This window comes from Anolis sagrei, chromosome 6, assembly GCF_037176765.1.
Source record: "Anolis sagrei isolate rAnoSag1 chromosome 6, rAnoSag1.mat, whole genome shotgun sequence".
In the NCBI taxonomy this organism is placed as follows: Eukaryota; Metazoa; Chordata; class Lepidosauria; order Squamata; family Dactyloidae; genus Anolis; species Anolis sagrei.
In genome coordinates, this window is record NC_090026.1 from 266,020 (window position 1) to 291,509 (window position 25,490).

General features: G+C 53.6%; 1 protein-coding gene across 1 annotated transcript; it reads left to right on the top strand.

Annotated features, from left to right (window-relative positions):
• The first annotated feature begins 776 nt into the window (after positions 1–776).
• On the top strand, positions 777–24,051 carry PELP1 (proline, glutamate and leucine rich protein 1). The gene is given in 20 exon segments (XM_067469548.1): positions 777–1,003; positions 3,907–3,971; positions 4,553–4,658; positions 5,176–5,325; positions 6,147–6,218; positions 6,321–6,380; positions 7,772–7,922; positions 8,529–8,658; positions 8,757–8,841; positions 9,498–9,533; positions 9,536–9,588; positions 9,721–9,837; positions 10,879–10,963; positions 10,966–11,031; positions 11,783–11,939; positions 13,659–13,714; positions 15,591–15,800; positions 18,762–19,745; positions 20,225–21,052; positions 23,791–24,051. Coding segments are annotated over 20 exon segments (3,699 nt in total). The 5' UTR covers positions 777–802; the 3' UTR covers positions 23,878–24,051.
• Positions 24,052–25,490: the final 1,439 nt, after the last annotated feature.

The window sequence follows — 25,490 nt, forward strand, 5'->3', positions numbered from 1 at the left end:
GACTCCACTTTGTGGCCCCATTTCTTGAGGTTGGCTCTGCATCTTGTGGTGCCAGAGCGCAGTCTGTTCAGCACCTTCCAAGTTGCCATGTCTTCTGTGTGCCCAGGGGGAAGTCTCTCATCTGGTATCAGGTTCTGAGTTTGAGCCTGCCACTTTTGGACTCTCACTTGCTGAGGTGTTCCAGCGAGTGTCTCTGTAGATCTTAGAAAACTATTTCTTGATTTAAGTTGTTGACGTGCTGGCTGATACCCAAACAAGGGATGAGCTGGAGATGTCTGTGCCTTGGTCCCTTCACTATTGGCTGCTCCTTCCCGGCAGATGTCAGGTGGTGCAATACCGGCTAAGCAGTGTAATTTCTCCAGTGGTGTAGGGTGTAATAAGGATACATCTATGCAAATGGAATAAGTAATAAATAATAATGATATATACAAATGTAAATCTGTAATAAATAATTATATATATATATATATATAACATGCAACTATCGTAATAGTAATTAATAATAAGTAAATAATAACAATGTGGTGTTGAAGGCTTTCATAATATATTTCACATAATATCCTCTATTCCAACCCCAGCCTCCGGACATGCGCAGAAGCCCTTTCCCTTCTCCTTCCCTGGAGCAGGCCCCGCCCCTATTCATGCAAATAAGGGAGCGGTCGTTTCAAGGTCCCCCGCCACCCACCAACCGGGCTGCGGTTTCCAGGCTCCCCGGCGGTGGCCTTCCCGGCGTGCCTGGCGGGCCTTCCTCCCCGCCCCTTCCGCCTGTTGGCGCATGCGCGGTGCGCCCGGGGCGAGCATCATGGCGGCGTTGGCGTTGGCGGTGTCCTCGTCCTCGTCGCCGGGCTTCCCTCCGCCCTCGCCCTCGCCTCCTCCTCCTCCTGCTCCTCCCCCGGCGATGGGGGCCCGGCTGGCGCTGGAGGCGCTGCTCTCGGGGCTCCCCCCGCGGGGCCTGGCCGGGCTGCTCCGCTGCGCCAGGGACGGAGGCACCGCGCGCGCACAGGTGGGCCTCGCTCTCGGCGCATGCGCACCGAGACCCCTCCTCGCCCTTTCTCAGGCCGTGGGCTCCGGTAGCATGCTCTCCTGGCCTTTCGCCTCCACCCGTGGCTCAGGGCCTCCTCGGAGGGGCCCTTGGCAGTGGACAGAGTGCAGTGTGTGTGTGTATGCATGTAATACATCTATGTCCACGTGGGAGAAAGAACTCTTGCCTGTCCCAAGCATGTGTGGATGCTGCAAGTTGCAAGATCTGGGAGCATCGAGGAGCCCTGCAGTTTGCAAAGTGAAACCAGCCTGCAGAGAGGTCGCCTGGCTGTTGTTGGGAGGGGACACCCTCCGGGGGTTGTTCAGGGGCCTCTGGGAAGTGAGGCAAGCGCGGCCAGGGATGTCCAAGGGGAACAAGGGCGCTTTCCCCCACCCTGGACATCTTTCCACAGATACAAGCCTTATATCCCACTGTCACATCAGCACTTTTAATCCTGTACCCATTACTCTGGCTAGGCCCAGTTTCATCGTGTCTTAGTGTATTGTTTATTGCTTATTGTTATATTGCTTTAATTATTTTCAATTTGCCTTGGGTTTTGTATTGTTATGTTGTGTGTTGAGGCCTTGGCCTTTGCAAGCCACATTGAGTCCTTCGGGAGATGTTAGCGGGGTACAAATAAAGTTTAATAATGCACACACATGCACACTCCACCGGAGCCCCCGGTGGCACAATGGTTTAAACCCCTGTGCTGGCAGGACTGAAGACCAACAGGTCACAGGTTGGAATCCGTGGAGAGGCGGATGAGTTCCCTCTGTCAGCTCCAGCTCCTCATGCGGGGACACGAGAGAAGCCTCCCACAAGGATGATCAAAACATCAAATCATCTGGGTGTCCCCTGGGCAATGTCCTTGCAGACGGCCAATTCTCTCACAACAGAAGCGACTTGAGCTCCTGACACGACCAAAAAAATTAAATAATGCACACTCCACTTGCCTCAATGCAAACAGAACTTCTGCAGATGCCATTAGCCACAGATGCAGGCCTAACGTCAGGAGAGAATGCCACTGGAACATGGCCCCAGAGCCCAGAACACTCACAGCAACCCAGTGATTCTGGCCATGAAAGCCTTCCGCAACACGTGCGCTGGGTGTGTTCCTGTCTCGCCACTTATGGTTTTCCTTAATGGTGCCGGATTAACATTGGCAGGGGCTCACCTGGCTGGGTTGCTGTGAGGTTTCCGGGCTGCCTGGCCAATATGTCCCAACAGCATTCTTTCCTGACATTTATTATTATTATTATTATTATTATTATTATGATTATCTTTATTTGTACCCCGCTAGCATCTCCCGAAGGACTCGATGTGGCTTACAAAGGCGCCTTGATAAAACAACAATATAACAAATACACATAAACCATAAAGCAAATCAAAACATTAAAGCAATAACAGTAAACAGTAAAAACAGTACACCATAGCACAACAAAACTAGGCCGGGCCAAGTGTAATGGGTACAGATTAAAAGGTGCTGAGTACGCCAAGTGAAATATAAGGATTTTTCACCTCCATCTGTGGCTCATGGCATCCTCAGAGGTTCTGTTGGCAGTGAAGAGAGTGGAGTGTGTGTATATACCTGTGTCCAGATGGGAGAGAGAACCCTTGTCTGTGTGCAGCAAGTGTGAATGTTGCAGTTAGAAAGCTTGAATAGCCTTGAGTAGCCTTGCATTCTCAAAGTCCATTACGGAAGGGGTGTGTGTGTGTGTATGTATATATTATTATTATTAACTTTATTTGTACCCCGCTAGCATCTCCCGAAGGACTCGATGCAGCTTACAAAGGCCAAGGCCTCAATACACAACATAACAATATATTTGGACTGCCAACAGAACCTCTGAAGATGCCATTAGCCACAGATGCAGGTGAAACATCAGGAGAGAATGCTGCTGGAACGTGGCCATGAGGTCTGAAAACTCACAGCAACCCAGTGATTCCAGCCATAATGCCTTTATTTTATATACGCTGCTTCCATGTTTCCATCTCCCTGAAGGGACTCGGGGCGGCTTACCTGAAACGCATTAAAATACAAAACAGCAATACAACAAAATAAAACAACCATCTTAAGCAATGTATAAAAAGGCATTGAAACCAGCAATCAGTAAACAGTTCAAGGCCTTCAACAACACATTGTGTGTGTGTGTGTGTTCCTGCTTCCCACCTTATTGTTTGCTTAATAGTACCCCAATTAACATTTGAATGCGCTTATGTCACTGGGTTGCTGTGAGCTTTCCGCTGCATGAACAATGTGTTCCAGCAGCATTCTCTCCTGACCTTCCACCTGCATCTATGGCCAAGGGCACCTTCAGAGGATATGATGGTGGTCAAGCCTTTGGAGTGTGTGTGCATGTATGTATATTATGTGTGCATATCTCTCTCCCAGGGAGGGAGAAAGAACCCGTGCGTCTTTAAAGCAAGCGTGAATGTTGCAATTAGCAAGCGGGAAAAGTCTTTGAGTAGCCTTGCAGCTGCAAAGTCAGATCAGTGAGGGCATCTGCACAGAGGTAGCCTGCTGTTGTTGCTTGAGGGCATCCTCAGAGGTTTGTTCAGAGGTCTGTTGGAAATGAGGCAAGTGCTGTGTGTGTGTGTGTGTATACATCTCTGAAACAATGTCCAGGGCGGGAGAAAGAGCCCTTGCCTGTGAAGCAAGTGTGAGTGTACATCTGCACCCCACTGGCCTCATTTCCAACAGACCTCTGAACAAACCTCTAAGGATGCCTGCCATCGATGCGGGAGAAACGTCAGGAAAGAATGCCACAGGAACATGGCCATACAGCACGGAAAATGCACAGCAACCCAATAATAATAATAATAATAATAATAATAATAATAATAATAATAGGAATGGTACCAACAGTGCTTCTCTCTCCCTCCAGGCATCGCCTTCCTTGAGCGGCCTCCTCAGCGCCAGCAACGCCCGGCTGGGAAGCATCAAGACCCGGTGAGAGAGAGAGAGAGAGAGAGAGAGGGAAGGAAAGAGGGAAGGAGCAGCGCCTCCTTACTGTTAATTATTAATCAATTACTTATTATATTTGCATTTGCATACATCCTTAGAATCATGGCGGGACCCCAAAGACCCTCCAGTCCAGTCCCAGGAAGAGGCCATCAAAGCCCTTCTCCCCTCAAAGGGCCACTCGGCCTCTCTTTATAGAATCAGATGAGCCTAGAGGGTAAACTTAAGGGACCTCGGAAGAGCATCCAGCCCAGCCCCCATCTGCAGAGAGATACCCGCCAAGCCTTCCCCACAGATGGCCATCTGGCCTGTGCTTATAGAAAAGTATATGACCCTAGAGTTTAAAGCAGGCCTGGGCCAACTTCGGCCCTCCCTCCGGGTGTTTTGGACTTGAACTCCCACAATTCTGAACAGCCGGTAGGAGTTGAAGTCCAAAACACCCAGTTGGCCCATGCCTGGTGCCGGATGCCTTTGTGCCTTTGTGTGTGGTGAGGGCTGGCTGACCCAAGGCTGGCTGACCCAAGGCTGGCTGGCCCTGACTTCCTTTTTCTCGTTGCCCCGGAACGAAGGTTCGAGGGCCTGTGCCTCCTCTCGCTCCTGGTGACGGAGAGCAGCACCGAGACCTTCAGCCAGAACTGCCTGCCGTGGCTCCGGAGCCTCCAGCACCTCATCCAGGTGAGCGGGGGGGGGGGGGGCGGGCAGAGGGAAGGGGGGGGCCTCTCCTGTGTTGCTGGGGGGGGGGGGGCAGCTATGGCAGGGGGAGAAGCAACACACCAGGGTCCTGAGGGGACCCCAAAGGCATGGTGCTTCCCTTCCGTCTACATCAGGGGTGTCCAGGCATCCTGGTTGAGGGGCGCCAAAGGAAAGGGCGGAAAGGGTCCAAGGGGGCATGTGAGCACGGCAGAGGAAACTAGGCCTCAAAGGAGCCGTGGGTTCCAAGGACAGGAGAGGAGATTCCACCTGAATGTGAGGAAGGCCTTCCTGACTGTAAGAAGGCTGTTCAGCAGTGGAACTCTCTGCCTCAGAGTCCGGTGGAAGCTCCTTCCTTGGAGGCTTTGAAGCAGAGGCAGGGTGGCCATCTGTCGGTGGGGCTTTGATGGTGCTTTTCCTGCGCGAAGGCAGAAGAGGGCTGCCCGAGATGGGCCCTGGGGTGCCTTCCAGCTCCGTGATGGCGTGCTTCTCCGCTTCCCAGTCCCAGGACCCTCCCCCCACCATGGAACTGGTGGTGCTGATCCTGGGGGACCTGCTGCAGTTCTCCTGCCAGATGCCGGACCTGGCGCGTGAGATCGGCACCAACCACATCCCGGGCCTGCTCACCTCCCTCCTGGCCCTCAAGCCTCAGGTGAGCCCCACGCCCTTCGTCACTGCAGGGCATATTTCGTGCAGGGAGGGAGGTGTCCACACACAGAGATATAGTCCGTCCTTGGCATTTCTGACGATTCCTGCTTTCCTGTCCTCTGCATTTCTCTCCTTGCTGACCCCTTGCACAGAGCCATTTCCTCCTTCCTTACTCCCTTCCTTCCTTGTTTATTTATTTTATTTATTTCCAACACTTTGACTCCGCCCTTCTCAACCCCCCAGGAGGGGGGACGACGACTAAGGGCGGCTTCCAATGGCAACAGTCTAAAATAAAATACAAAACACCAATAATTGTGATAGCTCAAAACATTAAACATTCCTCCCTCCCCCCCTCCCTCTGGGAACAGCTCTCCCTCTGCACTTTGTACTGTTTTACTTATATTAAAACTACATTTTCTTGGCTGCTCAGAGTGGGGCCCACTCCCTTGTGCCCCCCCCCCCATTCGCCCTGGAAAGACCCTCCTGTCTCCGCCCCCTCGTTGAGGGTCCCCAGCAGGCTGTGGAGGGGGGCAGCCAGGAGGCAGTGGGCTTGCTGCTCCCAGCATTGTCATTTCCCATTTCCTTGGCTCTTTCCACCCAAAAGCTGCCATTGCTTGTGTTGCCGCCACCATCTATCTTACGGCTTCACCCCAGTCTTTGTTTCCACTTCCTGTTTTCTGGGCCAAGAGCGGTTTTCCAGTCCCACGTTTTCCCCGTTCTTTCCTCCATCTCATGTTTAATTCTCCAATATAGCCTGTGTGTCCGTGTTTGCATTCCCACTGCATAGAAGCTGACCCGTTGTTCTCCCCTCCTTCTCTTGCTCAGTGCCAGCTCTCCGCCCTGGAAGGAAGCAAGGCCTGCATGACCTTCTACCCGCGGGCCTGTGGCTCCTTGCGAGTAAGTGTCCGGTCCCCCCCCCCTGCGCTCGGTGGCCGCGCTCCTGAGGCCTTGGCTGACCTTCCCTCTCCCCCTCCTCCTCCTCCTCCTGCCCTTTTGCAGGGCAAACTGGCGGCCTACTTCCTCTCCTGCGTGGACGCAGAAGTGCCCCGCTTGCAACAGGTAAGCCTCCCCCCCCCCCCCCCAATATCTCTTGGGCCTTCTCAACCCAAGTGTTCTGGTTTGCACTGGAAAAGGCTCCTCTCGGTCTCAGCACCCTCCTCTGTTTACATGAGCAACACTTGTCACATTTGCCCTTCTCGTTATGAACCACGAGCGCCGGGTCTCGAGTTACGGATTTGGAGGTCACCTGCAGGCAAAGGGGGGGGGGACTCTGGGCTCCTCGGGGCCACGGTCGAGTTGGCTGAGGGCCAGGAAGGAGGCCAAGGGTCAGTCTGTGGAAACCGTGATGCCGAAGGAGCGCCGGCCATAAGTAGCCGTTCTGCTCCTGTTCTGCCTAAGCCAGGGACACCCGAACATTTTGCAAAATGGGCCAGAGTGGGTGAGGGGAACTCAAGGGGGGACCGGCCCCCCACCACTAACGCTAAACGGAAATCAAGTATTTTATGATTATTTATTGCAAATGGCCTGCTTTTCAGTTCTTCACACATCCAAACATTGTAAGTCTCTCTTCAGAGAGGGAAAAGTGGGATTTAAATACCTTTAATTTATCTGTGTAAGTATATGTTCATGCACACACAGAGAATCCCAGGAGGGCTAGGCGTGGGGTGCCCCCCTTGAGCCTCATTCGTGCCAGCCTTCATGGAGGTCATTCCACTCCTTAGGGGTCTCGGTGGAGTCAATCCTGGAGCCCCACCCGGGATCGGAGCATAACCACAGCGTGCAGAAAGGCACAAACTGTGGTTGTGCTAAAGACATCAAACATTTCCATGAGACGTAGATCTGTTGAGCTTTTAGTAATCTCGGAGCTTGAAAATACCTCACCAGTCTGCACACCGAGAGAGAGAGAGAGAGAGAGAGAGTGAGTTCCCTGGGAGACGGTGGCTTCTGTGGCCAGAACTGGCTTGTTGTGCGTGTATTTTGTCTCTTCCTTGTACACGTGTACTTGATTCTGTGGCCAAGAGTGCTGGCGGGCCGCATGTTACCAATTTGTATGGCAGAGGCTGGGGGCCAGTGGGAATTTGAACAAGGGCCGGACTCTGGGCATGCCTGGCCCAAGCGCTCCAAAGGGCCAGAAGCAGGGCCGGAGTGGACAGGCGCTGCCTTGACTCGCGCATAAGTCTCCCCAGGTTTTGGGAGGGTCAATTGAGGCATGTTTTTCTTATTTGTACATGAATGTTCACACCAGGCCAGTGGGGGGGGGGGTGTTGGGGTTAGGGTGTGCAGCCGTTCTTGGGTGCGCTGCTCCCTTCAGCCCCTTGACCAGGGATGCTGGGAGATGTAGTTTGGCCCCTCTGGGGGCGGGGCTTGCGCGTTCCCTGTCAGGGGGGCATTGGGGAGGGGGCTTCAGCCAGGTCTGACCCCCCCCCCCCGTTTCCTCTCCCTCCCCACAGCTGGCCTGCGAGTGCTACGCCCTCCTCCCCTCGCTGGGCGCCGGCTTCACGCAGGGCCTCAAGTACACGGAGTGCTGGGAGCAGCAGGCCCACTGCCTCCTGGCCACCCTCCACAGCCTGCTGGGGACCCTCTACGAGGGGGCCGAGACAGGTGGGTCTCTCCAGGGCAAGTGGGACAGGGGCACAAGGGAGTGAGTCCCCCTTGTTTTGTGTGGCCAGGACCCAAGCCCTGCTTCGTGCTGCAGGGAAACGTGCCTGCTGACCCTCTTCTGCTGCACGCGGTCAAAGGCAGTCAGAGATACAAGCCACAAGCGGCCGAAGAAGGGCAAGGCATCCAAAGGGGCCAGAGTTCTGTCCCAGGGGCAAAGCAGGCGGTCTCCCCAACTCAAGCCGTAGTCCAGTCTCCAAAGTCAAGGTCCAAGCAAAGATTTTGGGCTGTGGCTCTTCCACAAGGTTGCGCCCAGCAGACTTCCATCTCCCGCTATTGACGCCACTTTCCAAGGGCTCCCCCCCAGTTGCCCCCCCCCCCCCCCCGGAGCACCCAGTTAGATCTCTTCCGTTGGGAATGACATTAGTCACTTAATTGCAGCTCAGGAGCTGGAACGCTTCCCTCCGGACCGGCTTCCTGAGCGCCTGCCCTGACCCCGCGCCCCTCCTTCCCTGAGGCCTCTGAGGCGGGGGGAGATCCCTTCCCCCCCCCCCCCCGCTTGGTCCTCCTCACAAGCCCCTCCCCCTCTGCCCCCCTCTGTGCCCCCAGACCCCCTCCCTTACGAGGGCCCCGGAGTGGAGATGGGTCTGCCCCCCTCCGAGGACGGGGAGACCGGCTTCCTCCTGCAGCTGCGACAGCGCTTCTCGGGGCTGCTCCGGTGCCTCTGCCACATGCTCAGGTAAGCAGCGCCCCCCCCCCCCCCCCCCGGGCCCCACACTCCCCCCCCCCCCGGCACTCAGGCACCCTCAGCTTCCCCTCCCCTGTCATTTCAGCAAGGAGGTTTGTGGCCCCCGTCACGGTCCCCGTCCAAGACATCCTGGACCTCATCTGCCGCGCCCTGGACATCTCCACCAAGAACATTGTGAGTGAATGGGGGGGGGGGGGGTTAGTGGGTGTGGCCTCAAGGGCGGGCCTTTTCGCCTTTGGGGGAGTGGCTCTGTGGCTGACCCCCCCTCCCTCCCCCCTTAGTGTTTTGAATATTGTTTTTATGCATTTATATGAATTTTTCAGAAATGCCAATTATGTTTAATTCTGTTTTAATGTTTCTGTATTTGTATGGAAATGCTTTTAACGTCAGCCGCTTTGAGTCTTCCTGGTGGAGAGACAATGGGAGAATAATGATAATACTAATAATAATGATAATAATGTTAGGGTAGGTTCTTAGAAAACACGCCAAGCCTTTCTTGAACTGGGAAAAGAAAAGGCGCAGATTTATTTCGCCCGGCTGGGCCTCCGCACAGATCACTCCAGCCTGAGTTCCCAAAAACCCATTTTAAGGCACTACATAGCTTATTGGTATAGAAAGGTCTTGTGAGGTGACGCAGACAGGGAGTAACTTTTCTGTGTTGACTAACATTGCTTGAGCGGCAAAAGGGAAGAATGTGCAGTGCATTTTCTGATCAGGTGGCCCCTCCTTCTGCCTCGGACTCCACGCAGGCGGAATTGTCTGTGTGACCTTTCTGACCCCTTCAATAATAATAACAATAATAACAACACCAATTGCCACCCTTCTTCCAGAGCTGGTTTGGGGACGGCCCCCTGAGGATGCTCTTCCCTGCCCCTCCATCCACCTGGAGGCCCTGGACCTCCTCTCGGCCCTCATCCTGGCGTGAGTCTCGTGGGGGGGGTGAGGGGGCTCTGTGGCCAGAACTGGGGGGTGGGGTCTCCCCAAGGGGCAGTTGCACCCTCCCTTGCCACTAATAATGCCCCCCCACCCTTCCCTCCCTCCCTCCCTTTGCAGGTGTGGCCCTCGCCTGGTGCGCTTTGGGGGGCCCCTCCGCCGGCTGTTCCCACAAGTCCTGGGCACGTGGAGCGCCGGGCGGGACCTCTTCCCTGCTGGGCAAGAGCGGCCCTACAGGTGAGTGAGTGAGTGAGTGAGTGGCCGCCTCGGCCGTGGCCCCCGGTCAGCGCCGACTGGGACCCTCCCTCTGACTTGGGAATGGGGTGAAGTGGCCCCACGGCATGGCCCCCAGGGAGACCCTTCAGCGGGAATACACAGCATGCAGAATCGTAGAATGATAATGGATGAGGGTGTGGAGTGATACCCTGTTCTGGGTTATTGATCCGTGTGTTAAGGAGCAGTTAGACTTCACAGGATCATAGAATCAGAGGGTTGGAAGAGAGCACGTGGGCCATCTAGTGCAACCCCAACCTGGCAGGCAGGAAAAGCACAATCAGAGCAGCCCCGACAGAAGGCCATCCACCCTCAATAATCATCATAATCATAATAGAGTTGGAAGAGACTGCGTGGGCCGTCCACTCAACCGCTTCTGCCAAAAAGGAAAGCACAATCAAAGACCCCAGACAGCTGGCCATCCAGCCTCTGGTTAAAAGGCAGAGAGTTCCACTGCTGAACAACTCTTCTTGCAGTCTGAAAGTTCTTCCTAAAGTTCAAGCAGACTCTCTTTTCCTGCCATTTGCACCCTTGGCTCCACTGAGTCCTGGTTTCAGCCCCTCCCTCTTCCTTGGACATCTCTGCGCACATATTTATGCATCTGGCGGCCAGGCCTTCTCTTCGGAGGCAGTGTGCTGTGCGGCCAGTGCTGTATATGGGAGGGAATAGGAAAGATGCTCTCGCAAAGTTTGGAAAGAGGTGGAATGTGTTGGGGAGGGAAATACGGAAGAGGAGATAAGTGGGAGGAAGTGGCCCTCGTGGGTTTTATGGCGCTCTCTTCTAAAGTCAAGGGTATGAAGAGGCACACTGACAGTGTTTTGGGGGGAAATGGCAGGAGGCAAGATGCCTGTTGAGTTCCATCCGACCTGGGCCGGCTTCGGCCCTCCGTCCAGGTGTTTTGGTCCCCAACTCCCTCAGTTCCTGGCAGCCTGCCCTATGGACACAGGTGTGGGTGGCCCTTCCCTCCGCCTGACCCGCCTTGGGCCTCCTTTCCTCCTTCCGCAGTGCCGTCCGGACGCGGCTCTACCAAGTGCTGGACCTTTGGGTGCAGGTGGCCGGGGCGTCCTCGGGGGTCCTTCAGGGCAGCGGACCCCCAGCGACGAGGCCTTGCTGGGACACCTCCTCAGCGACATCAGCCCCCCCACGGAGACGCTCAAGGTGCGACCCCCCTCCCATTCTCGCTATTTGTTATGTACACAGTTCAGATTGCCGACGGTATTGTGTGTGTGTGTGTTGGTGGGCCGTTTCCCCTTAACTCTGCCGACAGTGTGACCTGATCTGGCCTATTCAGCTCTTAGACTCCCTTTTTAGAAGTCGATAGGAACAGAATGCTTTAGAGGACTTCCTGTTGAAACCCTCAGCCAATAAGCAAAGTACCTGTGTGCAGAATACTTGAAGTTTGTGAGTAAATCAACTATGTTACTTTGAACAAAGACTGCCAATTTTTGGTCTCTTGAGAGCATGACTTCAAAGCGATATATTTCATGGGAGAGTCATTTTTTTTTGACACTTCTGAAGATCTGCTCGATATTTTGTGCATTGGCATGATTTGTGTTCCTGACAGCTCAGAGAGAGAACCAGGGATATCAGTCTAACAACCGAGAAACCTAAATTGCCTCTGATTGGATGCTCATGGCTATTTACCACTAAGGAGAAGATTCACTCACATGAGTGTTTAACTCTCCTCAGGAAGATCACATTTTACAATGATTATGTGATTATTCCCAATAGTGTGGATGCCAATTAATCTCCAAAAGGCTCTGGAGATTTCTGGATTCCCAAAAGGTTGCAATCTCTCAAAAGTCGTGCCTTTCCCAAGATTGTGAATTCCACTTTCCAAAACCTCCCCACTCCCACCCCTTTCCCCCTCTGTGCCCTTTGACCTCCTCTGCCTTCTTTTGCCCTCCAGATGCGTGAAGGGCGGCCCCCCTCCGACGGGAAGCCCAGCGCCCCCAAGAAGCCCAAGCTCTCCTCCTCCTCCTCCGAAGTGGGGGGCCTGGGGGGCCCCATCCACCAGAAGCACGACCCGGGGGCCAACAGCAGCGTCTGCTTGGCCGCCTTGCAAGGTGAGGCCTGGGTTGTTAGGAGGGTCTTTTGTAGGCCCCTCATGGACGTGACGCCAGAGCCTGGGGGAGGTGCCTCGGAACAGGATATAATTGGGAATGTCGCTCTCTAGCACTGAAACCCCTTGTCACCCGGCACCGCACCAGAGCCCAGTAGTCCTGTCTACAAAGGTTTATTATAGGGTTTAATAATAATAATAATAATCATTAAAGGAAGTGTACAACAGGGAAAAAGAGCATTTCCCAAAAGGCCGTAGAGCAGAGAATGCAAAATAGCAGCCGTCCAAAAATGGCAAAGTACATGAAGCCCAGGGAGCCAAAATCCACAGCAGTCCTTCCAACATAAATCCATAAGCAGGAGAAGAGGATCTTTTCTTGAGGCAAGCACCCTTCAGGGAACAAAGGCATGGACCAGAACAGGGAACTGGGATCATGGACTAGAGACAGGAAAGCCATCCTTGTGGCAATGTTGTCTCCTCTGAGAGGCGTAAAGCCAACACCACTTCGCAGCCACGCTTCAAGATCTTCTTGCAGATTCTCAGAACATCTAATAGGTCTGTTTTTCACTCCCTCCGTTCTCAAACCTAATCTGGCTTCTCGGGAAAACTCCCATCGTTTTCCAAGAGAACTGGTTTCACTTGAACGATCCCAGGGATGCAAAACATTGGCCTCCACTGCCTTCAGTTCTCTCCTGGGATTGACACACTTGTCACTTTGAAACCCGTCCAACCCTCATCCTGAGGCAGGTCAGAAAAATCCTCTGCCGCTTGCTGAGCCACAAGAAGGAGAGACGATGAAATTGGTTTCCCTGAAAGGAAATGGGAGATAGAAAACGTTTTGGGGAAAGAAAGCCAAGGACTGGGTTCCAGGTTATACAAATACATTCTCGGGCTAAAACTGGCAAAAGCCAGCCGGAGAATGCCGGAGGCGCAAAAGGCCGAGCGGCACCGTATGATTCCACGTTTGGAGGTGAAAAGCTTTTGGGGAAAGGTGACGAAAGAAACCAACAAAGTGGTGACTCAGGAGATTAAGAAAAACTCAGGAAAGTGCTTATTGGGTCTGTTTCGGGAGAGAATGGGCGATGCAGGAGTTGGCCAGGGTAGCTTTGTGGCAACGAGAATTATGATAGTCAAACCTCAGAAGGAAGGGGAACACGAACCGCTCCCTCAGGATTGGAGAAGGAAAGGAAGCAGCGGAGTCCGTCCAAGTGGCCGAGATCCCCAGCGGCATCAGGAGAGGGAGGGAGGAGGAGGAAACAGAGAAGGGCTTGTTGGGAAAGGGAGCCCGGCCTTTGGGCATTTCCAAAAGGAGCCAGAAATAGACTTTGGAATAGCTGAACCCGGGCTGGGGGGGGGGGGGGGGGAGGTTATTCGTGCAAGGATCAGGAGAGATTTTTGCATTTGGTGTGGTGTCACAGGTTCACAGGTGGGAATCGGGAAGGAAGGCTTGTGTTCTCACTGTTGGATCTCAGAGATTGTTGCTTTTGCTCATATGTCACCAGACAAATGTGTACCAAAAAGGGGGGGGGGTCTTCAAGACCAAGAAGCCCTTGCTGCGGACCCCCCCCCCCCCTTCCGCCTTTTGTCCCGGAGGAAACTGAGCTGGGAGGGGGTTTTGTAAGTGGAAACATGGGGAGAGGGACCTGGCAGGCCTTCCACCCGCGTCTTCAACCCACTTTTTCCCCCTCCCCCCTTCCTCTCTCTTTCTCTCGTTTCCCCCCAGTTCTGAGCCGCGCCGTCCTCCTCTCCGGGAGCCTCATCAAGGAGCAGACCCACAAGGTGAGCTCACCTGCTCCACATGGGAATGGATGAAGGAGTTTTGTTATGACAGCCACACACACACACACACACACACACACCTTCTTAAGCATTAACTTTAAGACTTTAAAAGTTCACTTTAAAAGCAGAAAGGCCATAATACGGAGTCGTATCTCCGTGGCTTCATAGATGAGGGTTATGGGATCTCTGGGAATGGGGAATTAGATGTCGAAGGCTTCCATGGCCGGAATCACTGGGTTGTTGTAGGTTTCTTCGGGCTATATGGCCGTGGTCTAGAGCCGTGATGGTGAACCTATGACACGCGTGTCAGCACTGACACGCATGGCTATTTTTGATGACACACAGACACATGCAGCCACATACAGAGAAATACACCTTATAAGACCCAATCTAATTCCATCCTTAAATTTGCAAAAAGCTCTGCAAATTTAACATTTGCACATTTGAGCATTGTTCACTCCATAACTCAGCATGGAATATACATTTTTCTTATTGAAACTATAAATATTGCAAAATTATGGGTTTTTTCTCAAAGTGACACTCTACCCAAGTTATGCTCAGGTTTTTGGCAAATTTGGACACACCAAGCTCAAAAGATTGCCCACCACTGGTCTAGAGGCATGCTCTCCTGACATTTCGCCTGCATCTATGGCAAGCATCCTCAGAGGTAGTGAGGTCTCTACCTCTGAGGATGCTTGCCATAGATGCAGGCGAAACGTCAGGAGAGAATGCCTCTAGAACATGGCCATATAGGCTGAAAAAACCTACAACAACCTGGTAATAATATGGATTGTGACATAAGTTAAAGCTCCTCAAGCGTGGCCCAGCTTCAGCCCTCCCTCCAGGGGTTCTGCACTCCAACTCCCACAATTCCTCACAGCCTACTGGCTTGAGAACCGTCCCTGTGAGAAAGATCTTGGCCTCTCCGTGGAGAACAAGTTGACCCCAAGCCTTTCCCTGGAAGACTGAGTCCAATTCTGGGCCTGTGTAAGCAGGGGCTCCTCCCAGCCTCCTCCTCTTTGAGGTTCTCCTCAGAGGGATTGGTTCTGCGAGGTCTCCAGACCTCTTCCTCTGGACCCTCCTCCCAGCCCAGAGTCCATCCCTCTCTGGAGTTGCATTGCCCAGAACTGGACACACTGGGATTCCCGGGGAAGAGGTCTGACCAGAGCGGAATCTAGAGGCGCCGGGACTTCTTCCTCGATGGGCGCACTCAACTCCTTGGGGGGCAGCCCAGGATCCCCTTGGCTTTTCTTGCTGCCACATCGCCACGTTCTTGGCTTGTGTTCAGCTTGTGCTCCACGAAGACTCCCAGATCTTTTCCACATGGAACTCTCTTGCAGAGCCCGCCACCTTCCCCCTCCTGTCTCTTTGCATTTCCTTTTTTCTGCCCAAGTGTCCTTGTTGACATTCATTGTGGGAGTTTTGGGCGGTCCGCTCTCTCGTCTGTGGGGGTCCTTTAGCATCCTGACCCCCTCCCTCCTCATTTGGCCCCACCTGCAAAAGTGATCCACCTACCTTCCCTCTAAACCAGTGGTGCTCAACCTAGATGTGGGTCCCTCCCCAGATGTTTTGGCCCTCAACTCCCAGAAATCCTATCAGCTGGTAAACACGTGGGGAGGGACCCATAAGTGGGGGGGGGGGACCCCTGCTCTAAATCTTCTTCCAAGTCATTAATGAAGACATTGAACTGAATGGGCCCAGGACCGAACCCGGTTGGCTGTTAGGAAATGTGAGAACTGAAGTCCAAACACCTGGATGAAAGGGGGGAGGGAGGGAGGGAGGGAGGGCCAAAGTCAGCCCAGGCCTGGCTAACATCGCCCACCAAGGGCTTCCTTCTCTTGACCATGTGTGTCCTCTCCCCCCCTCCCCTCTGCAGCGCCTGCAGGAGCTGGTGGTGGTGCTGCTGGTGCGCCTGGGTCAGCAGGCCGAGAGCCCCCCGGGGTCCCCCTTCTCCAGCGCCGCCTGCCGCCGGGAGCTGTACCGCCTGCTGCTGGCCCTGGCCCTGACCCCCGCCCCCTCCGCCCCCGCCCCGCTCCACTGCGCCCTCCGCCTCCTCGGCCAGGGCCGCGCCGACCCCAACCTCCAGGTGAGCAGAAGCACACCCCCCCCCCCCGGAACTCCGGAAGCGTCCGGGACACGGGTCGGTCGGGGCCCCTGGACGCCTCCAGGGAGGGGCCCCTCTCGCCCAGCGCTGTGTGTGCCCCCCGCTTTTCGTGGGCCCGGAACTTGTTCCCAGGAATTTTAACATCATCAGGATCCCATGAAATGTTTTCACTGATTTCTTGTGTGGTTTCCGGGCTGTGAGGTCAGTGTGTTGTTGTTGTTGTTGTTGTTGTTGTTGTTGTTGTGTTATCAAATGCTTTTATGGCCAGAATCACTGAGGTTCTGTGAGTTTTCTGGGCTGTATGGCCAATGTGGTGGTTTGTCGTGTCAGAACAACCAGTCAAATTATATTACATTTCTAACAGAACAAAGCAAACAAGCAGATTACAAAATTTGTGAGTATGAGAGTTGATTAAATGTCCTTTGACCAGTCTCTGGCCACTTGGAGTGCTTCTGGTGTTGCTGCAAGAAGGTCCTCCCTTGTGCATTATGTGGCAGGGCTCAGGGTGCATTGCAGCAGGTGGTCAGTGGTTTGCTCTTCTCCGCACTCACATGTCGAGGATTCCACTTTGAAGCCCCATTTCTGAAGGTTGGCTCTGCATCTCGTGGTGCCAAAGCTCAGTCTGTTCAGTGCCTTCCAGGTTGCCCAGTCTTCTGTGTGCCCAGGGGGGAGTCCCTCATCTGGTATCAGCCATTGGTTGAGGTTCTGGGTTTGAGCCTGCCACTTTTGGACTCTCGCTTGCTGAGGTGTTCCAGCAAGTGTCTCTGTAGATCTTAGAAAACTATTTCTAGATTTAAGTCGTTGACGTGCTGGCTGATACCCAAACGGGATGAGCTGGAGATGTCTCTGCCTTGGTCCTTTCACTATTGGCTGCTACTTCCCGGCAGATGTCAGGTGGTGCGATACCGGCCAGACAGTGTACTTTCTCCAGTGGTGTAGGGCGCAGACACCCCGTGATGATGCGGCATGTCTCATTAAGAGCCACATCCACTGCTTTAGTGTGGTGAGATGTGTTCCACACTGGGCATGTGGTGGTGATGGTGGCCTCCTCCTCCTCCTCATTATTATTATTATTATTATTATTATTATTATTATTATTATTGTGTAGCTGAAAGCTTTCATGGCCGGAATCACAGAGTTGCTGTGAGTTTTCTGGGCTGTGTAGTCAATATATTCCAGCAACGTTCTCTCCTGATGTTCCACCTGCATCTGTGGCCAATGGCATCTTCTGTTGGCAGTGAAACCAGTGGTGTGTGTGTATACATTTGTGGAATAATGTCCAGAGAGGGGGAAAAAACCCTTGCCTGTTTGAAGCAAGTGTAAACGTTGCAATTCACGGCATTGAGATTGCCTTTCACACTCACTTCAAACCGACAAGGGTTCTTCCCTCCCCAGGAGACTCAAAGCAGTTTCATTGCCAGCATTTCAATACCATTTAAAATCTGTATTTCAGTATACAAACATTAAAGCATAATTAAATATCACTGGCATTTAAACAATCAAGACAAAACATGCAAAACATATATTCAGACTAAAATCCACGTCACCCCGGCTTGACCTTAAAAACCTTGTTCTTTAAAGGCCTGCCTGAATAAAACGGGTTTTGTCCATTAATATGATTTATTTCCAATTTACTTTCAGTAAAAAAACAGTGAAACGAATCTATGTGTGTGTACCTATATGCATGTGGTCTAGCAGCATTTCCTCCTGACGTTTCACCTGCATCTGTGGCACCTTCAGAGGATCTGATGGGGGCGAAGTCAGAGGAGTGCATATCCCCGTGGGGTGCATGTCCTGGGTGGGAGGAGGAGCCCTTGCCTGGTGACCAAGTGTGAATGAAGGGGGCAGTCAGCAAGGCGGGTTTGCAAGCGCGGGAGTGGGATCCACCCATCCTCATGTGTCTAAGGGAGAAGACTCCAGTGAGGGCCTCTCTCTGCCTGGAAGTGGCCAGGCCTTTGTCCCCTTTGCTTTGTGTATTGCCCGGAGGCATCGTCCTTGGCCAGGGTGGGGCCCTTGGCCCTTGACGGCCGCAGCCTGGGGGCTCCTCTGCAATCTTCTCTTTCTCTCATGCGCTCACGGGGGGGGGGGGGGGGATCCCACCCAAACCGGGCTTGCTGATTCCACCCTCCAGACTTGATTAACACACAGCAGTCCTTCCTCCCACCCTGGAGATTATTCCACGGGTGGATTATACACTCCACTTGCTTGACCGCCCTCCGATCCTCTGGAGATGATGCCCTTGGCCACAGGTGCAGGTGGAACATCAGTTGGAAGTGCTGCTAGAGCACATTGGCCACACAGCCCGGAAACCACACAACAACACCCCAGCCTTTGACGACACAATGTGTTCACTCCTTTCGGTTGTTTGCATTGATATCATTGCCTCCCACCCAGGGAAGGTGTGACGTCCTTGGGGGGGGGGGGGGAAGCGTTTACGCTTGCGTGCGTTGTTTTGATTCCTTCAAATGAATTAATTGCACCGTTATTATCGTTGCATTGAAATTGCACGAATTGGGGAGAAGCATTTTTGGGAAGTGGGAAAGTTATTTGTGGGTTCGGGCGTTGTCTTCTCTGGATGTGGACTCTGGAATTCCCCTTGTTGCCGTCCAGAATCACAACGGCTTTGTGAGATGCTGCATCACACTCTTGACCATGCCAGGCGTTTTGGACCCAACTCCCACCATTACGAAGAGCCTACTGGATGTTAGGAATGGTGGGAGTTGGAGTCCAAAACGCCTGGCGAGAGGGCCCAGGTTGGCCCAGGCCTGCTCTTGACTCATGCTCAAGAGTGTTAGCTGTTGGCTGGATGACCTTCAGAGGTCCCTTCTGACTCTGTGAATAGGAGGCAGCGTGGGTTGGTCAAGAACATGGTGACATGCCGATGATGGACGCTTGTTGTCCCTTGAAGGCCATGACCCCGCGACCCCTTTCCCTCCCTCTCAGGTGTCGTCCTTCTGCGCAGAGGCCCTGACGGTCTGCAACGCGCTGCTTCACCCGCGAGTGCCCTCCTTGCAGCTGCCTTTGCCCGGCCCCCCGGGCCCCCTCCTCAACGGCTCCTCGGAGGCCTCCCCCTCCGCGGCCTCCCCCTCCCCCTTCCGCCCGGCGCCCCCCCTGTCCTTCGCGGCCCCCCGCTTCCCCCCCACGCTGCCCCCCATGGCGGTGGCGGCGGCGGCGGCCTCCTCCCCCTCGGCCAGCGCGGCCCCTCCCCCTTCGCTGGGCCTGCTGCCCTTGGCCGGCCTGCCCCCCTCGGTGGCCCCGCTGGCCCCTCCCCGCCTGACCCCCGAGGAGCCCCCCCTGCTGCCCCCCTCCCCCTCGACGGCCGCGGAGGTGGCGGCCCTGGCGGCGGGGGCCAAGCTGCGCCGCTCGGTCTTCGTCCACTACGACAAGGAGGAGGAGGAGGACGTGGAGATCTCCCTGGACAGCGACTCGGACGACAGCGTGGTCATCGTGCCCAAGGGGCAGCCGGGGAGGGCGCCCAACGGGACCCTGGCCGCCTCCTCGGGACCGCCCCCGCTCCTCCCCCCCGCGGCCCCCCTCCCGCTGCCCTTGCCCCCCCTCCCGCTGCCCACCGGCCCCTCCTCCTCCTCCTCGCCCCCCTCCCTCGCCCAGGAGGAGGGGCCCCCCGAGCCCCCCCTGGTGCCCCTCCCCCCCGTGGTGGTCCCTGCCCCTCTCCCTGCCGCTGCCACCGCCGCCGCTCTGAGTGCCGTGCCGCCGGCCCCCTCCTTGTCGGCGCTGCCCCCCTCGGTGGCCATGATGCTGCCCCCGTCTCCGGCCGCTGCGGCCGCGTCCAGCGAGCCCCCGCTCCCCGCCCTGGTCGAAGAGGACCCCACCGTCATCAACATCAACAGCAGCGAGGAAGACGAGGAGGACGAGGAGGACTTTGCGGAGGAGGACTACTTCGAGGAGGAAGAGGAGGACGAGGAGGAGGTCAGTGGGCAGCGTCCGGAGCGGCCGTTCCCTTGGGAGACCTTTGAGGAAAGGGGAAACGATGACCTCTCCTTTGGGGAAAGGTGACTCTCCGTGAACGTCTGGGGAACACCTTTGGAAAACCACCAGTCAAGGAAAGTCAACAAGTCATGTTCACAAGCATTCCTGTAATGGCACACAGGTAGCTCAGCTGTTAGACTGATAAACCATGCCTTTGAACTGCCAGGGAAAAAGGCATGTCATTGCACAAAACCATATGCGTCTTGTGTCTGAACATGCTCAATGCAATCACATGTTTTGGACTTCAACTCCCACAATTCCTGGCCTCAGGCCCTTTCCTTTTCCCCCTCAGCCGCTTAAGCGGCTGAGGGGGAAAAGGAAGGGGCCTGAGGCCAGGAATTGTGGGAGTTGAAGTCCAAAACACCTGGAGGGAAGGCCAAAGACGGCGCCTTCTCCGCTCACCCTTTGTTTCCCCCCAGGAAGAAGAGTTTGACGAGGAGGAGGGCGAGTTCGAAGGGATGGACGACGAGATGGACGACGAGGAGCTGGAGGAGCTGGACGAGGAGGACGAGGAGGACTTTGACGAGGAGGAGGAAGGCCTGACGGAGGAGGAAGAGGAAGGCCTGACGGGGGACGAGGAGGAGGAGGAGGAGGAGGAAGGAGGGATGATGCCCGCCTTGCGCCAGCGCAGCGAGGAGGAGGAGGAGGAGGGGGAGGGGGAGCGGGAGGAGCCCCCCGAACTGCTTCCCGGGAAAGAGGAGCCCCCCAAATTAGTATTGAGGGGCGAGGAAGAGGAAGAGGAGGAAGAGGAAGAGGGCGGTGGTGCAGGGCTGCTGATGGAGGTGGAGGAGGAGGCCTTCCGCCCAAACCAAGGCTCTGGGGAGGAAGGACGAGAGGAAGAGGAAGAGGAAGCCGTCGTGGCCGCAGGGGCAGAAAAGCCGGCCGTCAGGAAGGAGGAAGAGGAAGAGGAGGAGGATGTCCAGCTTGCAAAGGCAGAAGAGTCCTCTCCGGCCGCGGTCCCTGAGGTCTCTGTCGTCCCTTTGCCGTCAAAAGAGAAGGACGAGGAAGGCCCCCAAAAGCAGGAAGTGGCGACCACTCCTGAGAGGGAGGAAGAGGAAAAGGAAGAGGAAGAGGAAGAAGAGGCAGTGGCCGGAAGCAGCAAGGGCCCCGGAGGAGGAGGAGGAGGAGGAGGAGGAGAAGGCGGTCAGGACACAAGGAGGGCCAAGAGAGAGGCCGAGAAGCCCCTGACCGCTCCCAAGGAGGACGTCCGGGAGGTCAAGGAGCGGGAGAAGGAGGAGGAGGAAGAGGTAAGCGCTTGACCATTGGGTCCCAGGGCTGGGAGGGTCTCCTCCTGGAGAGGAAGAGCGGGGTACGGACACACATCATCATGAAAATAATAATAATTATTATTATGGTAAAATAATAATAACAATAATAACAATAGTTCCACTGTGAGAGCCGTTCAGCAGTGGAACTCTCTGCCCCGGAGGGAGTGTGGTGGAGGCTCCTTCTTTGGAAGCTTTTAAGCAGAGGCTGGATGGCCATTTGTCAGGGGTGATTTGAATGCAATATTCCTGCTTCCTGGCAGAATGGGGTTGGGCTGGATGGTGGCCCAGGAGGTCTCTTCCAACTCTTTGATTCTATGATTCTATGATCTATAATGAAAATAATAATAATAATAATAATAATAATAATAATAATGGTGGTAGTGACGATGATAATAATAATCATAGAATCCTTGAGTTGGAAGAGACCTCCTGGGCCATCATCCAGTCCACCCCCATTCTGCCAAGAAGCAGGAATATTGCTTTCAAATCACCCCTGACAGATGGCCATCCAGCCTAATAATAATAATAATAATAATAATAATAATAATAATAATAGAATCCTAGAGTTGGGAGAGACCTCCTGGGCCATCCATTCCAACCCCATTCAGCCAAAGGGCAGGAATATTGCATTCAAAGCACCCATGACAGATGGCCAATAATAATAATAATAATGATAATATTAATATAAACATGGTGGTGATGATAATAATAATAATAATAGAATCCAAGAGTTGGTAGAGACCTCCTGGGCCATCATCCAGTCCAACCCCATTCTGCAAAGAAGCAGGGAAATTGCATTCAGAACACCCCTGACAGATGGCCAATAATAATAATAATAATAATAATATTGAAAATATTAATATAAAAATGGTGGTGATTATGGTAATAATAATCCTAGAATTACAGGATTGGGAGAGACCTGGTGGGCAATAATCCAGTCCAACCCCATTCTGCCAAGAAGCAGGGAAATTGCATTCAGAGCCCCCATCCAGCCTCTGTTTACAAGCCTCCAAAGAAGGGGCCTCCACCACACTCCCCCCGGGGCAGAGAGTTCATAGAATCCTAGAGTGGGAAGAGACCTCCTGGGCCACCCAGGGTGGTACCAGGCAGTAGAGTAGAGGACAGTAGCAGGGAGGACAAAGAGTTGGAACAGATCACAAAATACAAGGACGTAAACATTGAAATGGGACGACTGTGGCAAAAGAGAACCGCCGTGGGACCCAGAGCGGTTGGTGCGCTTGGAGGCATTCGTTCCAAGAAACCTCAACAAGCTCCGAGAAACGCGCCTGCACCCGCCTGGGAAGGGAGGAAGGAAGGAAAGAAGGAAGGAAGGAAGGAAGGAAGGAAGGAAGGAAGGCAGCCCTTCTCGGGAGTGCACCCCTTCCGCTGATCTCCCGGCCCTAAATTAGGCGCCGGGACCTCATGGGCGTGTGTGCTGTGTGCTTAGGCATGTGCAACCATGTACTTAAAAAACTCAAGTTCTAGTGGTGAAAATGTCAGAACTCTTACAAAACTTTCAGAATTTCATAATTATTTCATTATTGGTGATTTTTATGACAGAACTTATTAGGAACTGCCATTTATAATGAAATTTTGAAAGTTGTGTTGGAGTTTTGAAAGTTTCACCACCAGAACTTCAGCAACACTGTAGGAGCAAAGCACCAGCACTCCCTGGTTTCCACCACCAGAACGTTAGTTTTGAAAGTACTTTAGAACCATTTAGAACCATGGTTGCACATGTACAAATACATCTACAATAATAGTAAGGAATATAATAATAATGATGAAAGTAATAATGGTGGTGATGGTGATGATGATGATGAGAGTGATAAGGAGCCCTTAAGGCCACCCAGTCCCGTCCCTTCCTGCCGGGAAGGGCCTCGCAATGCAAGCCAGCCGTGTTGACGTTTCTCCGGTGACCCGACCCCTCCCTCTCCGCGGGGATGCTCTCACGCAGGCCTGGGCCCCCCTCCGCCCTCCCTCCCTCCAGGTGTTTCTGACTTCAACTCCCACAATTCCTAACAGCCTACTGACCGCTTTCGTGGCCGGACTCCCTGGGTTGCTGGGAGTTTTCCGGTCTGTCTGGCCAGTAAGTTCCACCAGCGTTCTCTCCTGACGTTTCTCTCCTGCGCCTGGGGCTAATTAATGGCATCTTCAGAACAAAATCTGGTGACCAATATTAACAAAACACACCAGGATCAAGACAGTAAATAAGGAACACCACCCACAAACAAGGTAACCTCAGGCAGGCAGCAAGCAATCAATTGGCAGCAAACGCCTCCCAAGCAGAGGGTGCCTCCAGGCAGCAACGGCCAGGCCACCTGTATGCAAATACTCTTTGCAGATTCATGGCTACTGAATGCTAATCAAGCTGGCTAATTGCAACAGCCACACTTGCTTCACACAGACAAGGGTTCTTTCTCCTGCCTGCCACACTTCCAACAGAATCTCTGAGGATGCTATGAAACGTCAGGAAAGAATGCTGCTGAAACATACTCTCCGTGCAGCCTGAAAAACATAGAGTAACACAACTTGCAAGAGTAACGCAACTGGCATTGGGTTTGGGAGCCATTTGGAATCCCCGGGGAGGTGGGAGAAGACAAAGGCAGCAATGCAGATATTGAGGAGGGGGGGGGGGTCTTTTCTCACCCCTCAATGCATCCCCCACTGACCTATCCCCCCCCCTCGCCTTTCTCTTTCTCTCATCTGACGGACAGGCGGCAGCGCTGGACGAGACGGAGTCCATGCTGGCGGACTTTGTGGACTGCCCTCCGGACGAGGAGAAGAGCCCCGCTGACCCTTGACCTCGAGACAGGAAAAAAAGGGGGGGGCTATTGCCATGTGGCCTCCCCGAAGCGTGCTCTGTTTATTTGGTGTCTTGTTTTTTTAAGGGAGGGGGGGGGCTGTGGTGGGGCAGGGGGGTTGTTGCATTTTATTTTTTACCTTGAGTCTTCAATAATAAAGTCTTTTTTGTTTTACTTTTGTGAGAAGAGTGTTGAGGGAGGGGCCTCTGCCCCGGGCTCAGATCCCTGGCTGAAATGGATTGGGGGGGGGGGGTGTCACAGGCCGAACAGCAGCAATGGGAGGAATGGATTAGAGTTTGCAGCTTGCAGCAGATGATACAATGGTGGACTGATCCGCTTGTGCTCCAAATAGATCCCAATGGAGGTGAATTGAGAATATGTGGAGACCTGTGCAAATGCTCAGGAACAGATTGGCTAAGTCGTGCTTTGGATCTGAGGTGGCCAAGAAGGAGGCCTCTTTCCATTCTCCAGGCTCCAGTCCCACTAGACTGCTGGGATTTGTAGTTTGCAGAAGGGGGAACTGAGGGTTACAACACTTGAAGGAGAAGGAAGTCCTGTTCCTGGTTTGGGAGCGCCACTTCCTGTGTCGTGGTGCAGCCCTGGCTTTGAAAGGAGATGCTCTGCTCCAGAAACTTTGCTCTCGTGGCGCAAACTCGGGTGAATGGGTTGAGACTCCAGGAGGAGAGAGGGAGGGGCGCTCAGAAGGCGCTGCAGGCAGGCACCCCCTCCCCACAAAAACAATGTTTGGGCAGTTTCATAGGCCTTCCCCATGATGTTACAATGGAACCAATTAGGAAATAATGACATTGATAACCAGGGAACAAAGATCCTAGAGCTACACAGTGTTCTATCTATGGAATATAATTGGGAGCCTCTAGGACAGTGGTTCTCAACTTGTAGGTCCCCAGATGTTTTTGGCCTTCAACTCCCAGAAATCCTAACAGCTGCTAAACTGGCTGGGATTTCTGGGAGTTGTAAGCCAAAAACATCTGGGGATCCCAGGTTGAGAACCACTGCTCTAGGATAAGTGGCCTGGTGTCATTCAAGGCAGTGGGGAGGGGCGGGGCTGCCTTGGCCCTGAGGACTCTCCCCCCCCCCCCCAGGTGTCAGGTAGTGTGATAGGATGCAGGCTCATCACATGTATTAGAAGAATGTATTGTAATAAGGGTTTATAATAAGTCTATATCAATACAAATGTAATGTCCGTTTATGGAATGAGCATAACTCCAAAACCACTGGACGAATTGACCCCAAATTTGGACACCAGACACCTCTCAGGCCAGTGAGTGACCATCACTCATAAAAATACCGAAAAACACAGCAGAAGGGACTTAAAAACCAAAAAATACATTACAACGCATGCGTAAACCCACATATGTATGTGTGTGTGTATTATATATATATATATACACACACACACAAAGCCATATATACACACACATGCATATACACACAGAAAGGAGGAAGGAAGGAAAGAAATAAGGGTAGAGAAGGAAGGAGTGAGAGAAGAAGGAGGGAAGGAGAGAAAAAAGGAAAGAGGTAGAGAAGGAAGGATGGAGAGAAGAAGGGAAAGAAGGAAGGAGAGAAGGAAAAAAAGAAGGGGAGGGAAGGAG